The following is a 15,695-nucleotide window of genomic DNA, read 5'->3' as shown; positions in this document are numbered from 1 at the left end:
GGGCCACATCCATGGTAAACCGACTCTCCCTTTCCCAACAGCTATCAGTTCCCAACAAGAATGAGTTAAATGACTAGCTATCTATTAAACTATATGTTTAGAGAATGTCAGGGCTTGTGATCTATGAGGGGTGGCTGTGAAGTAGGATGGGTAATCAGAGCTGAATTCTAAAGTCAGGATGAACAATGTTGATGAAGCAGGAGGACCCTGGTGATATGATAGGATTCTAGGCATCAGTATTGGGAAGGGCTCAAGCTGTCAAAGAAACTTCAGGAAGGCCTTTTTCTCTGTGATGTAGAGGGCTAGGTGTGGTGAAGAAGACACAGTCTGCACAGACAAGGTCACACAAAGCCTCATACAACACTTTTTATCTTTTTATGAATGTTATTATAAGGAGAAGAAGCACAAAGGTATCATGCATTTGTAAGCACTAGACTGGTTTGTGGAGAATGGGTTAAGGGATGCAGATACTGAATAGAAAAAGACAAAAAATCTGTTTTGTGGAGCCAAGAGAAGAAGTAACTTGAGCTAGGCTAGTGCCACTGTCCTTGGAAAGAAGTAGATGGATTCAAGCAGTGCTTCGGAGATAAAATATCAGGATTTGAAAGGCCAAAGAAGGGTGTTAAGAAAGGTTCTTGACTAGAGTGACTGGCTGCTCCAGGATGTGTAGAGGGTTGGAGAAGCATAGTTGCAGACTAACTGTGAGCCTCTGACTGAAGTTACACAAGAGGTTCAGCTGGTAAGTCTGGGTTTCAGACATTAGTCACATGACCCTGTTCATCCACATGGGGTATTAAAAGCGTGGGGTCTGATTTAGCTTGTCTAGATCGACTGTCCGTAGAATTTGATGAACAGCAACTGTTAAAGTCTGTCTGCAAGTTGCTGAAACTGGCAAAGAGCACCACCAGGGAGGAATCTGGAAGGTAGAAAGAAAAAGAGAGTGTGATCAGAAGCGTTTGAGGTGTAAGATACTGCCGGCTTCTGGGCAGTTTCCTAAGACGGTCAGACGTCAGTCTGTCATTGCCATAGCTCAGTTTCTCTATGCAGTAGCTTCACTAGCTACATCTGTGCTCTTATTTCACTCACAGCATTTGGATGATTTTAATAGCGCATAACACTCTTTCGTCTTTGTAAATATCTAATCAAAATTTTGATGTTTTTGCCAGCATATATGTCTGTTCACCGTGTGTGTTACTACAGAAGTCAGAAGAAGGTACTAGGTCCCGTTATTTGTAGTTGTGATCTGCCACGTGCATGCTGGGAATTGAATCAGGGTCATTTGGAAGATCAGCTAGTGCTCTTAACTGCTGAGTCCCTAACACTCCTTTTAGAACATTTTCTGTAGAGTCTTATTGGTCTTGGCTATTTTAGAGTCTCAAGCATGGAAAATTGGTGCTTTGCATGCTCTCCATGTTGAGTACACAAGTGAGTTAGTGAATCCTCACTTCAGCTTCTCATAGAGAGCTAAAACTATTAACAACTGTAGAAGTAAACCAACTAACACACAAAAAATAAACTCAAGAAGAAAGTGCTTTTGTTCCTTGTATTAAACTGTGGCATTTTTTTTTTTTTTAAGAATGTGTAGGTATCAGCTGGAGATTTCTCATTTTCTTTAACTACTTTTTTTTTATTGAATAAGAAGTGCAAAAACCAGAAACTGGTCTACCTATTTAGTTGGAAAATAAGTATTCATTAGTGCCCGGGAGAACTTGATTATTGTGTGCATGGTCCTGGGTTCAGTTTCCAACATCACAAATAATAAAAACTACATGTTTAGAGTTCACATTATACTTTTTTGCGTCACATATGTATTTCATTTTTTTCCATTTCATAATTTATATACAATTTTGTATATAGTAAACATTTTGCAATTTTACACAAAGAATAATTGTAATATGTTGGATAATTCTCATTTGTGTTTCAGGGTATTGCTGGCACAATTGAATTTAAATCAGGAGAAAGATATAAATATATTTTTGTCAACATCACTGATAATTCTATCCCTGAACTGGAAAAATCTTTTAAAGTTGAATTGTTAAACTTGAATGGAGGAGGTAAGACTGGTAACACATAAATATCAATATTTTCTTGTCTGCCAACCATAATGCCACTAACCAACCAATGCCAGTCCAAGGGTTCTTTTCCATCACTCATAATACAGCTTCACTTGGTGCCAAAATCACTGCTGCCGGTCACATTGACTAATCCCCAAGCCACCAGGCTGTTTACCTTCTTTTTGGGTTTTCTTAATGGGTCTGCTAGAGCCATCTCCAGATATAATGCAGGCATCTATCAAAGAAATGCAGAGAGAGATAATGATAGAAAAGACATGCCTCGTAATGTCTTATTTTTACTTCTAAGGATCAGAAAACTTATCATCAAAGGCCTTTACAGTTAAAACTCAATGCACTGACATTTTCTGTTGTAAAATGAAGCTGTTCATGGTATTTATTCTACTTAGATAAGCTAATTTTACATTTCGTAGTAGTACTATTAGTGTTTTTATCAGGTTAGTTTAGACTGTGATGGAATACATGAAGTACATGTGTACATACATGTTTTTGTGAACATTTTCTCCCATTACAAAGCCTGGGTTTTTCTTATTATTACCAATATCTCCACATTTAATGAAAAAAAAGTCACAGTATAAAAAACTTTCAAGTCTAGGTAGGACAAATACATTAGAATTGTCTTTTTGTATGAGTAAGATTTGGGGGTAAGTAAGCAAATTTTCCCCTTCTTATGCTCCTTAACCTAGAAGGCAAAGGGAACCAAGCAAGTGCTTGGGAGCAGAGGACACACTCAATAAACAGGGCCTCATATTAGTAAATGAATAAAACAGGAAAAATTATGATGGAAAGTTTCATGTAAAAACACTACCTTTGTTTCTAGAGACAGCTTCACACCAGCCAATTTAGCTTCTCATGCCAGCAGTTTCATCAATGAAAACATCAACATGCCCTACTTGAATTCACTGTTTGTCTCACTTAGCTCAAAGAGTTCTTAGGCAACAGAAAGATAAAATGTTGGTGATTCTTATTAGTATTGGTATGTAATGAATTATCAAGGGCCAGGGATCATGTTGGATACCTTTAATCCCAGCACTTTGGAGGCACAGACAGATAGATCTTGGTGAGCGTGAATTCCAGGCCAGCCAGGACATAGGGAGACTCTGTCTCAAAAAAGTCATCAAAATTCTGCAGTTCTGGGGTCAATTCCAAAGCCCTGTGCATAGCAGGGAAGTGATTGACCGTTGAACCACCTTCCATTCCTTGATCATGAAACATCACATATTTACTACCATAGTGATACTTGTGAGTTCGTGTAGAAACATTCCTCAGATGTTTCAAATATTCAGTTGTACACTAACTGGTGGTAGATTCTCATTTGTAGTTTCCTAGTAAGAAGTAGTGATAACTAAATTTTCTGTAGTGGGACGAGGGTAGGAGGAAAAGTAGTCTAGATGTCGACTTTCTTCTGTATTTATTGTTAGGGACTGTGTAATAAGTGGGGCAGTATGCAGAGCTCAATTCTTTTTTGTGGGTCTAAAGAGCACATCTTGTGCCATACTGCTTGGTCACTAAAGTTAATTGGGAATGCTAACCATGACCTTAATAGATAATTGATACTAATAAAGATATATGTAGCATTGAACTTTACATTTCTTTCTTATGACTTCTAGACAGTGTGGGAGAAGTTATGAACTGTATAGTTGCTGGCAATCCATTCTGTCTGTGAGATGATTTTAGGCCATGGGTGTGCTATAAATTCTCATGCCTGGCATATTCCAGTCTCTGTTGAGGGAAGGACAAAAACCAAGACAGACCATAACCTGGGCCTGTCAATCAAGGATATTGGTAAATGTGGCTTGCTTTTTTTACTCTGCTTGTTCATTTTAGTCATTATTGCCCTTCCTTTATTTGTTAATTTTTGAAAAATCATGGATGTATTAGATATGAAAGAGTAACTGCTTTATACTTGTTATAGTTCTATATTCTCCAGGCATTATATATTTTTATAGTTTTATTTTAATTATTTTTTTAAGCTTTGCAAGATTTATGTAAAAGCCAGCACCTTTAATAGGGTAGAAAGTTGAGATACCAAGGAAATGAAGTGTTTTGTTGACCGTTTACAACTGTATCCCTTACAGACAGGGTTAAAATAGAAATTTTCTATTGATGGTCTAAGACTCTTCCCACAAAGTCAGTGTCAAATGGGCAGTTAAGTTTAAGAATGGTTAATGTGGTGGGGTTTGAATGAATGGGTGGGGAAATGTTTTGGTAGATTTCCCTAGTTTTGAATAGTTTGTGATTGACAAGGTAACCTTCATTGACTTGTAAGTCTTAATATATGATTATATACACAAGTAATATCAACAATTTAAAAAATGCTATAGCTTAAAATTACTGTAAAGGTTGGAAATTTCCAAATGAAATTGTTTAAGTTATTGGACATGGAAACAGTTACTATTTATTTGGAGCATTTTCCAAAACCAGAAAGATTTAGTAATTTTATACATGATATTAAATATCATCATTCAAAATGACCTATTGTTATGGGAGAATGTACATCCTTGAATGGCTATTACTGCATTTTCTTCTTTACTTGACACATTATAAGTCCTCTTAATTTTTTCATTGTGTTGCTGTGTGTTGTGTGGACTGTTTCCGTGTGTCTCTTGTGAAGTGTCTGAACTCTTTAGGGTTGATGGCAGTGGTAGTGGAGAAGGGGACACGGATTTCTTCTTCTCGTCTGTTCACACACATGGTAAGCAGCTGTCCCAAGGTCCTTCACTAGTATTTTTATTTTAGCTTCTCATTTCAGAGACGACAACACTAATCATTTACTGTCATCTTTGGCAACTAGATGATCCTTTGTGTTTTAACTCACTCACCACCATGGCAGCTTTATGAAGTATTTTCCCTTGGTGACAGAGACAGAAATACATTCTTCTCTGCTTCTGATGACCAGGCACGCCTCACCACATGGACCCACAGGGTTTGCTGATTCCAAATGGAGAGAAACTTTGTTTGAATGCCATTAAAAACAAATTATTGTTGAAAACAGTACATGGCTTTGAATGCCTATAAACTGACCAATGGAACATTTGTTTTTTCAAGTTCAAATCCATCTCACTTATTTTCTGTACAGTAAAGAACAGGAGTCTTTATATGCATCACTTGATCAAAACAAATGAGAAAAATCAAATCGAGGGAAAGTAAGTTCCTAGATAATTGCCATTAAGCAGAGATTTGTTTTGAATTCATGTACAATTCGTATACAAATATGCTTCAGCTTTTTACCCTAGTTGTTTTCTCATACATGCAGAGAATACTTAGATTAGCTGCCTTGTCACAGGTCATACTTCTAGCCCTCAAATGCTCCCTTTCCTAATGTCAGATTTTGCATGTCAGCCCCAGAGTGCATGCTTCTCATGCTGTCCTCTCCATTTCTAACACCCATCTATACATCATGCCATGTCTGTGACTGTTGCTTTTATGGTTGTACATTTTCTTGTCTGCAGTCTGCAGGCATTGATAAGAATAAAAGCAACATACTAAGTAGGAGCCCATTGAGTGAGCCTTTAGGCTTTAGAATTTTTCCAATATAGGCATAGATTCTGTGGGATCTAGAATAACTACTCTATACTAAATAAGATGGAAAAGTAGGCTTAGAGTTGATGCACATCGGAAAACCAAGACTGCACTTGATGCATTAAAGTTCTAGGGAAACTGCTGTCAGTTAGGGAAGTGGCTGGTGCTGTTCTTTAGAGGTCAGCTGATTCGTGGGAGACCTTCCCCATATGCTATGTGTGGGAGAATGTCCTTTTGTAGAGAAAGAAAAAGAAAAACAAATTTTCCCTATTTATCTCCAAGTACTTAAGCAGCAGCACTTGTTACTAAAGCAAGAAGGGTCATAAAATCACAAGGATGTGTGGCAACCATTTGTGTCTACCTTTCTTTCTAAAACAAATTAGAATGTACTTCATGAATGGAAAGCCTTTTTATTTTTCCCCCAAATAGTTGTTCATTGGCTTTTAACGGTGGTTTGTAAAATACTGATTAACATTTTTTTGTCTGTTTGTGGGAATTTGTTCTAACAGCCAGTCTAGGAGTAGCTTCCCAAATTCTGGTGACAATTGCTGCCTCCGACCATGCTCATGGGGTGTTTGAATTCAGCCCTGAGTCACTCTTTGTCAGCGGAACAGAACCAGAAGATGGGGACAGTACTGTCATATTAAATGTGAGTACTTTCTGAGACCCTCCTAATCTTAAAATGATGTAGTGTGATAGTAAGGCATGCTTTTCCTTTCCTTCTGTGTAGGAGGGTAAGAGTGAGCTAATAGGCATCAGGAGTGCAGATTGCTAACCAATGTTTTGCTGTTAGTGTGCTGTTGCATTTACATGTAAGTTCGTTTTGTGTTTTTGAGGGTTCCTTACCTTTTAGAGAATATGATGTATTATACTTGGATTGGTGGAGGCAACTTGGAAATAAAAGAAAGCAGACAGGCATCTCAGGAAGCAGAATTATTCATAATCAGAGCAACAGAAGGGACTCCTCAGAGACGTGGACGGGAGACTACGTACATGTGGCTCTTGGAATTTTCTAGGAAGGGAAAGGGGAACTTGGGGATGGAAGAGTCCATCTTTGGATGTGTTCCCCGGAGTCTGTCATGGTAGATACTGGTGGGTTTGATGTGCCCAGAGCTTCTCAGTCCAACCTAGGCTTTGTGTCACTGCCTTTCATGATGGACTTTTACTATATATAATTCTGTCGCACAGATTTTTGTCTTAGTTCAGATAGACTGTGCAAATCCAATGCTTCAAAATCCCAGTGGCTTAATACAAGAAAAAAATTGCCTCTGTGGCCTGATGAGATAGCTGATTTAGCAAGTAAACGCTTACCACCAAGTCTGACAACCCAAGCTCAAACTGTGAACCTACATGGGGGTAGAAATAACCGACTCCTGAAACACATCCTCTGTCCTCACTGTGGCATCCGCCTAACAAGCAAGCAGAGAGAGACAAACAAACAAATGTGGAAGTTATTTTTAATGAATTTTTGTTTTTTCATTGTGTATACCCAACTCGAATTGGCAAAAGGACTGTGATTCATTATTGCTTTAGGAGCCAAGGATCACCTATCTCCATAAAAGCCATGGTTGGGGTATTTGAGTGTTGAGTGCAAGAGACTTATATCTATAAGAGAAATGCATGACCATGTGGTCCTTTGCCACCTTATATAGAAGAAAAGGAAATTCTGAAGATTTGTGGGTAGTAAAATTAGCACTAATAATTTTTGCATCTGTCCTTCTGAGGTCTAGCAGATTAGGGCTATATTGCTTACTGATTCAACAGAGATCATAGATAGCTCACTCAGCTTCCTCACCTTTCATGTAATGATGAAGAAAGATGTGCAAATACACACTTCTGTACCCTTTATGACATTTTTTTGGTCTGTGTGAAATAATTGAATACATTTACTATGTAATTAATTGAATAACTGAAGAAAGAGTAATTACTTTGAACCACAAATATGAAAAAGTATCACACTTTAATAAAATTATTGCCTCATTCTATTTTGAGTTGAAAATACTTTAAATACAAATAAAATTATGAAGACTAATAAGCTAGAATTTCTTTGGAGCAGTTTTTAAGCTTTGCATCCTTAATATAGTGAAACATTTCTTCTAAATGCATTTTGTTGTACTTTGAGTCAAATATATTGAAAATAACTTTTCTGAAAAATGTCACTGAGCTATTTATTCTTTATGGTAGAAGGTACTCCATCATTTTCATTAAGTATAAAGAATATAACCAATTGTCAGCCACATTTGACTTATTGTTGATATGTGTTATAGGTTGGCAGAAGAAAATAGCTGTGTTCAACTTGGAAGTTGAACATTTTATGTCTAGTTTGTGATTTTCTGCCTCAATCACGTTTTGTACTTCCTCTATATGTAAGTGGACAGGTTTTACCTTCAATGATCTTATAGTCTTGAGAACTTAGAACATTACAACAAAAGTTCAAAAACAAGCTAATGAAAATTTAAAATTCACCTGGCACTGTCACGTGCTTAAACAAAATCTTAAGTTGTTCTTACTCTTCAATATTCCCCAGGTTACAAGGACTCAGGGTGCTCTATCGTATGTGACTTTGAATTGGAACGTAGCCTCTGATCTGGATGGGGATCTCGCTGTCACCTCTGGCAACATCACGTTTGAGATTGGGCAGAGGACAGCCTGCATCACTTTGGAGATATTGCCAGATGAAGAGCCAGAGTTAGACAAGGCACTCACCGTGTCCATCCTTGGCGTCTCCAGTGGCTCTTTGGGAGTCCTTACTAATGCCACATTGACAATTTTGGCTAGTGATGATCCTCATGGGGTGTTCATTTTCTCTAACAAAACTAGACCTATTAGCGTTGAAGAAGCAACCCACAATGTCACATTATCGATAACAAGGTTGAAAGGTCTCATGGGAGAAGTTGTAATCTCATATGCAACAATAGATGATATGGAAAAACCGCCTTATTTCCCACCTAACTTAGCTAGAGCAAGTCAAGGAAGAGACTATATATCAGCATCTGGATTGGCTCTTTTCAGAGCTAATCAGACTGAGGCAACAATAACTATTTCAATCCTGGATGATGATGAACCAGAACAGTCAGAATCTATGTTCATTGAATTAATCAATTCTACTTTAGTAGAGCGTGTACAGGATCGCCCAAGTAAGTATCTGTTTGCATGTTGTTATAACTAGAGGTAAGACTATGAAAATGAAAAGCTTAAAGTTTTATATAACAGAAAATTCTACAAGAAAGGCAAGGTTAAAGATAAGTAAAACTACCTTTAAACACTTTTCTTTATTTATGTTAAATACTTGTGTGTGTTTGTGTGTGTGTGTATGTGTGTGTGCCTGAATGTGTGCACATATACTGCATGTGTTTAGATACCCAAGGAAGCCAGACTGGGGCAGTGCATCCCCTGGAACTTGAGTCACAGGTGATTGTGAGCTGCCCAATGGGGGTGTTTGGAACTGAATTACAGTCTTCTACAAGAGCAGCGCAAGTGCTCTTACCCAGGTGCGCTATCTCTTTAAGTACAAGTGTTACCTTTGAAGGCATTCTTTAAGACAGCTGGAAATGGGGCATATATTTTTCCTTAGAAGTCATACTGTAAAAAAAGTAGCCATGTCCCCAAATATTTTAAGAACATCTGTGTAATGATTACGAACTGACCCTAGTATTGTTCTGTTGCTTCATACTCTTGTGCAGTCAGTCTGAAGAGCCCGGATGTGCTTCTTGTGGCAGCGCTGTGGGCTTCTTTCACAAGGGTACACGTGTGACAGATTTCCTAATCAGCAAATATGTGTCAGGTGACGAGAAAGCGATGTTCAACTGAGAATCTGTGTAATTACAAGGGCTAGGATGTAAGGTTCCAAGACCTGCATGTTATATTGCCATGTGAATTAAGAATTCTTACCAGTAAGCATGCTCGCCTTCCCTTGGTTAATAGTGTATGTGGGTAACAACAGCCTTACTCATTATAGGTGAGGGCTACAGAAGGAAATTTGATGTTAACATTAGATCTTCAGGTTAAGATTTTTTCATGAAACATCTCTGCTGTCCTTTTAAGATAGATTTAGGATCAGTTATAAGACATCGAGATAGAACTAAATCAGTAGTCTTATTATAAAGTACATATTGTCTTTCAAGCACTTTATAGTTTATTGAGATTGAAATAATACTCAAAGGGATGACTACAAATCACAGTGGCATGGAGCTTGTTGAAGTCAGATAACTTTGTTCCAATGTATAATGATGAGTAGTGGGACACAGTCTTTGAAAACTCCGTTTTCTGCATATAACCAAGAAATGATAGAGATGTAAATATTTCTGTATTAGGGTACTCCACGTGACAATACACGGAAAGAGTAGTGCCGTGTCTGATGCACTGTGAGCATTCAGTAAGGGAGGTTAGTAGAATGGCATGTGCAGAGAGCTGCTGTGCTGTGGGACTGGGGCAGTGGGGGGGGGGAGTAGTGAGCACAGAACAGCTGTCAGTGTAGGCTAAAGAGCAGGGTGCAAAACTGAGGGGAGGAGTGAGAGGCAGACTCAGATTTTAATGACAAAAACCAGTGTGAGGTCTGGCAAGTTTTCATTTGAATGTAGGCATCACATGCTGTGAAGGTGATCAGTCTGAGAAGACTTCAGAGTAGGGTGCCCACTTGTGGATAACTACGGGCATTACAATGGCTTGCTGAGTTTTACATTTGGAGGAGGAAATGAACCTTTATAGTATGTTTTGTGCTTATGTGTGACAGGCACGAATACAAGATCTTAGGTAATTTCAGCAACCCCTCTGTGGCTTTAAGTCTTTATCTGTAGAAATGTGTGTATGTGTCTGTGTGTATGCATGTATATACGCAATCCAGATATATCAGTTATATGTACAAATGTATCAAATAGATTTTGCTGGCTAGTTTTCTGTCAGTTTGACACAAGCCATAGTCATCTTGGAGGAGAGCACCTCGGTTGAGAAAATACCTCCAGAAGATCCAGCTGTAAGGCATTTTCTTCTTTTACTTTTTCCATATGTTTATTTTTTAAATTTCATTTTACATTCCAACCACAGTTCTTTATCCCATACCTCCTCCTGTCCCCTCTTGTCTGCTCCCACCCCAATCAGTAACTGATGGGGAGGGCCCAGCCCATTTTGAGTGGCGCCATCCCTGGACTGGTGGTCCTAGGTTCTATAAGAAAGCAGGCTCAGCAAGCCATGAGGAACAAGCCTATATGCAGAATTCCTCCATGGCTTGTACATCAGCTCTTGCCTCCAGGTTCCTGTCTGGCTTGAATTCTTGCTTTAGCTTTCTTCAATGGACTGTGACTTGCGATATGTTATCCAAATAACACCCCCCAAAATTGTTTTTGGTCATGGCATTTCCTCTTAACAATAGTAACCCTACCCGAGGAATATATGCAATTCAAATATGTCAACACATGGATAGAAAAAAATAAAAGGGTTCATGTGCTACTATCGGAATAAGTATCATGAAATTGTGCTTGTGACAAAACAGATGGAACGGAAGGATGTCATTATAAGTCAACTTACCCATGTCCAGAAAGATAAATACTGCATATTCTTATGTGGAATCTTTGAGAGTTTATTTCAAAGAAGAGATCCGCTCAGTGATGACTAAGTGCTAGGAAAAGCAAGAGAAGGGAGAGAAGACAGTTGGAAAGCAAATATCCAAGTACAGCATGATGGTGACAAGTTCCAGTGTTTGTCAACCAGACAGGTGAAGGCTTTCTGTAGCTGGATTAAGGCTCTGGGATCTAGTATTTTCCCGCTCAATTTTGTGTTGGAATTCTGTTTTAGCAATGGCACAGCACGGGCCTAAGTGTAATAGTGTAATTCTATAGGGTCTTAGAATCGGATTAATGTCATAAGCTGATGATTAATTAAACTTGAATCATCAATGTCAAATGCTTAATAAAATATTCTTAGTGTCATTTATTTTGATGTTTATTCCTAGAATATGTGTTAAAAGACAGGCAGAGATTTCCTATTAACTTTATCTTTGTATTTTCAGTGCCTAGATTAAGGCTGACAGGTATACATATTTAAACTTTTAAAAACAAAAAATAGGGGAGAGAATGAGAATCCTTTTGAATTCTTGATGACTGTTAGTCAGGTCTTATAAACGTGTTGCATTGCCTCTTATGTCTTTCAGTCGCGCATTCTCCACGTCTTGGGCTTAAAGTAGAAACCGTGGCCCATCTCATTATTGTTGCCAACGATGATGCATTTGGAACGGTGCAGCTGTCAGCACCAATAGTTCGTGTGGCAGAAGGTCATGTCGGACCCATTATCAATGTGACTCGAATGGGAGGAGCATTTGCAGATGTCTCTGTTAAGTTTAAAGCTGTGCCAATAACTGCAGCAGCTGGTAAGGAAGGGCATGGAAAGGGACTGGTGTGTTTCACAGTAGCAGGGGTCTGTGTGTCTCTGAGCGACAGTGTCTCAAAGATGTGGATAGAAGAGGAGAGCACACATATGTGTGCATGCATGCACATACGCACACAGTTTTACTTTTCTTTAGATTGAGTTTCATGTAACCAAAGCTATCTTCAAACTTACGATGTTGCTGAAGATGGCCTTGAACTTCTGATCCTCATCTACAATGTTTGTGTAATAGGTAAGGACCACCAAGCTAGGTTTATGCACTGCTGGAAATCAAATCCCTGTGCTTGTTAGGCAAGCATTCTACCAACTGAGCAGCTTCCAATACTTCTGCCCTTTTAGACACAACCATCCATCATTTACATATCTGTGACACTTTTGAGTTTGTGAAAATTTATAGTAAAAAAAAATATATATATATATATATATATGTATACACACACACACACACACACACACACACACACACACACACACACACTACAAGGCTCTGATGAGCAAGAGACACATAAACTAAGGAAGAACAAAGGAAGGCTCCATGACTTACTGTTTCTGAAAGGCAGATATGTGCAGATGACTGCCAGACACACAGGAGGAAGTGAGATGGCTCTCAGGGCTCTTTAGTTGACTTGTCATTTATTTATGAAGAGCATGGACAAGACAGTGTTTAGAATTAATGATCTTATGTATAAGGAAGATGATTTTTTTTTGCTGAATGGAAAAGTTTTTTTCCATTTTTTATAACGGCGTCCCAGCTTACAGAGAGAGAGGGTCATTTGCCTGACAGTACCTGCTAGAACTTTTCAAGTGCTCACTCACATTAGCTGGCATGTGAATGAGTGAGATTACATGCCTGATTTTAAAAAAATAATCTAGACATTATTAGTGCTTGAAAAATAGCACACCAGCTTCATATACTTCCCTGGTGTGTGTGTGTGTGTGTGTGTATCTGTGTGTATGTATGTATGTGTGTGTGTATCTGTGTGTGTGTATGTGTGTGTGTGTATCTGTGTGTGTGTATGTGTGTGTGTGTATCTGTGTATGTGTGTGTATGTGTGCGTGTGTATCTGTGTGTGTGTATATGTGTGTGTATCTGTGTGTGTGTGTGTGTGTGTGTGTGTGTGTGAGTATGTGTGTGTATTGTGGTGTCCCTTTGGAGTGTGTGGCTGCCTCTAGGTAGACTCTTTTGTGACCTGGAACAGTGATGAGTGCTGGAGGAAATTAGCCTGTAAGCTACAGGAGCACCATACCTTTCTCTACCAGAAGCGGTCCTCAGCAGCTGCTTTGTGAGGCGGTCTCTACAGCTGTGATGGTGAAGCTGCTTGCCTGTAGCATCTGGACAAGTGCAGCTTGTCTTCCCAGTGAGATCTTGATTCTAGTTCTCTTTTGTTCTGGCAGCACTGTGCACATCTTTTAAAAAATTGAAATAGTCATCACTTTGTCTTGCTTTTTTAAAAATATGTTTTTATATATACATTGTGAATTTCTCAGAAAAATGTTACACTTAGGTGTGTGCGGACACACGTCTTCATGAAAGTGAAGGACTGAGCATGAAAACACAGGAAGATGTCTATTGTCAAACACAAACTTTTAGTTTGAAAATGTGAAACTTCTCTTTTTCAAATGAATGTAGTTAGCATCCTCCAAAGATTGCTCTCCAAGCATGCCCACGAACTTTGACATAGTATGTGGGGCGCCTGTTATAAAGTAAGCTTTGTGTTTCTCTTCACAGGTGAAGGTATGTAGGATGCTTATTCTGCAGTCCACTTTCTTATTTGTCTTTCTGTCTTCACAGGTGAAGATTATAGTATAGCTTCATCAGATGTGGTCTTGTTGGAAGGGGAGGTCAGTAAAGCTGTGCCAATCTATATCATTAATGACATTTACCCTGAGCTGGAGGAATCTTTTCTTGTGCAACTGCTGAATGAGACAACAGGAGGAGCCCAACTGGGAATGTTAACAGAGGCAGTCATTGCTATAGAGGCTTCTGATGACCCTTATGGATTGTTTGGTAACCAGACTGATTTGTTTATCTCTTTTACTCTGTAAGTCATTGAATAATGACCTTTTATTTTTTTTCTCTAAATTTAAGATTGAGTTGAGTGAGGTGTGTGTGTTGTGTGTGCCAGGTGGGGTGGGGGGGTATTATTACTTTTTATACATAAGATTCCTGGCATATATTAGTGGTTACCTAGAAAATGGGAAAGAAATCAATCACCCGTTAGCAAAGAGACAGTAATAATCTGTTTGATTTTGTGTCAAATCTGGCTTCTAGATGTGTTCTGTAAATTCTTTTTCTGAGCTTTTGCACACAATGTCTTGCTACCTATGATGATTGTCTTGTCCTGGAACTTGAGACTGTCCTTGTCAGCTTCCTTAGTGCTGGGATGATAAGCATGGGCCTCCATGCCAGGCTTTTACTTTTATATAATGCTTTCAGAAAATTAATTAACAAACTTTACCCTCATATTTTGGTTGTTTAACTTTCTGTATATGTAGGAAAAATGGTGAAATTGAGCCCTTCTCCCGCATATTGTCAGCCGGGAAGCAAAATAGCAACTACCTTTGTAGTCCAGGCTGGCCCTGCAGTAGCTGCAGCATTCACTGGGTTTATTCAGTTCATGTTGGCCAAAGCCTGGCCCCTGTAGACATCTATGACCTGCTTTTGTCACAATGAAAGGTGACTAGGAAATACTGACAGTCCTGTCCACCTTGTATCACAGAACACTGCCATAACTGAATAGGGTTCCTGAGGGGAGAATTCCACACTCTCACTTTTGTATCTAAAAACAACTGTTCTGTCTGCCCTTCAGGTTTTCAGAATACCAAATTTATTGTAGAGGAACCTGAGTTTAACTCAGTGAGGGTAAGCCTGCCTATAATTCGAAATTCTGGGACACTCGGCAATGTTACTATTCAATGGGTTGCCACCATTAATGGACAACTTGCTACTGGCGACCTGCGAGTTGTCTCAGGTAATGTGACCTTTGCCCCTGGGGAAACCATTCAAACCTTGTTGTTAGAGGTCCTGGCTGACGACGTTCCGGAGATTGAAGAGGTGAGAGGACTAACTAGTATAGAATGACATTGTAAATTGTGCCTTGTCTTATATAGTGATGAGAACAGATAACTGATGCTGTGAGAATGACAAATATGTGATTTCTGTAGGGATTTCACAGGATACGAGTCTAAAGGTGTTTCTTATAAAACCTAGAAGCAGGAACAGTATAGGAGTGCATGGTGCACAGGCCAGCTTGCCAGTTTAAGATTGTGTGTGTATTGTGTGTTTTAGAAAACTTTTGCTAAGTGATTATGTGTATCATAATTATGTGATATCTGTTTCATATAATTCTGGCTTATATCACTGTTCCTATCTTAGGGTGAGCCAGTTGCAACTATGTAGATTTTGATTTTCCTCCCATTCTTCTACTACTATAACAAGCATGCTGGGTCCATTTTCTCAGCATTTGTCATGATGAACATGCAGTATGACAAATAAGTATTAGTCACTAATATATTATCATAGGTAATTTAATGAAATTCAAATATTACTAAAATCTAGATCTCACATTCCTTTTTATAACAGTTCCATTTATCAGCATATGAAGCCTATAATATTATTTTATTGGCTAATTGTACCATTATTCACTTTAAAAATATTAATCATGACTTAATACATGTAATATATTTTCTTTTCTTCTTTCAAAACTTAGATGATTCTGGAAA

The 15,695-nt window shown here is 38.6% G+C and overlaps 1 protein-coding gene across 1 annotated transcript in view; it reads left to right on the top strand.

The window, feature by feature from the left end:
• Adgrv1 (adhesion G protein-coupled receptor V1) overlaps positions 1-15,695 on the top strand; it is a 468,823-nt gene that overhangs the window by 53,167 nt on the left and 399,961 nt on the right. The window contains exons 25-31 of the mRNA XM_051182821.1: positions 1,925-2,054; positions 4,687-4,767; positions 6,104-6,243; positions 8,122-8,731; positions 11,740-11,955; positions 13,765-13,980; positions 14,783-15,027. Of these exons, the coding sequence (XP_051038778.1) occupies positions 1,925-2,054; positions 4,687-4,767; positions 6,104-6,243; positions 8,122-8,731; positions 11,740-11,955; positions 13,765-13,980; positions 14,783-15,027 (1,638 nt within the window). The remainder of the gene's footprint in view (positions 1-1,924; positions 2,055-4,686; positions 4,768-6,103; positions 6,244-8,121; positions 8,732-11,739; positions 11,956-13,764; positions 13,981-14,782; positions 15,028-15,695) is intronic.

Source organism: Phodopus roborovskii, unplaced genomic scaffold (assembly GCF_943737965.1).
Source record: "Phodopus roborovskii unplaced genomic scaffold, PHOROB, whole genome shotgun sequence".
In the NCBI taxonomy this organism is placed as follows: domain Eukaryota; kingdom Metazoa; phylum Chordata; class Mammalia; order Rodentia; family Cricetidae; genus Phodopus; species Phodopus roborovskii.
Note: the sequence above shows the minus strand (reverse complement) of the source record. Positions and strands in the feature narration are given on the sequence as shown.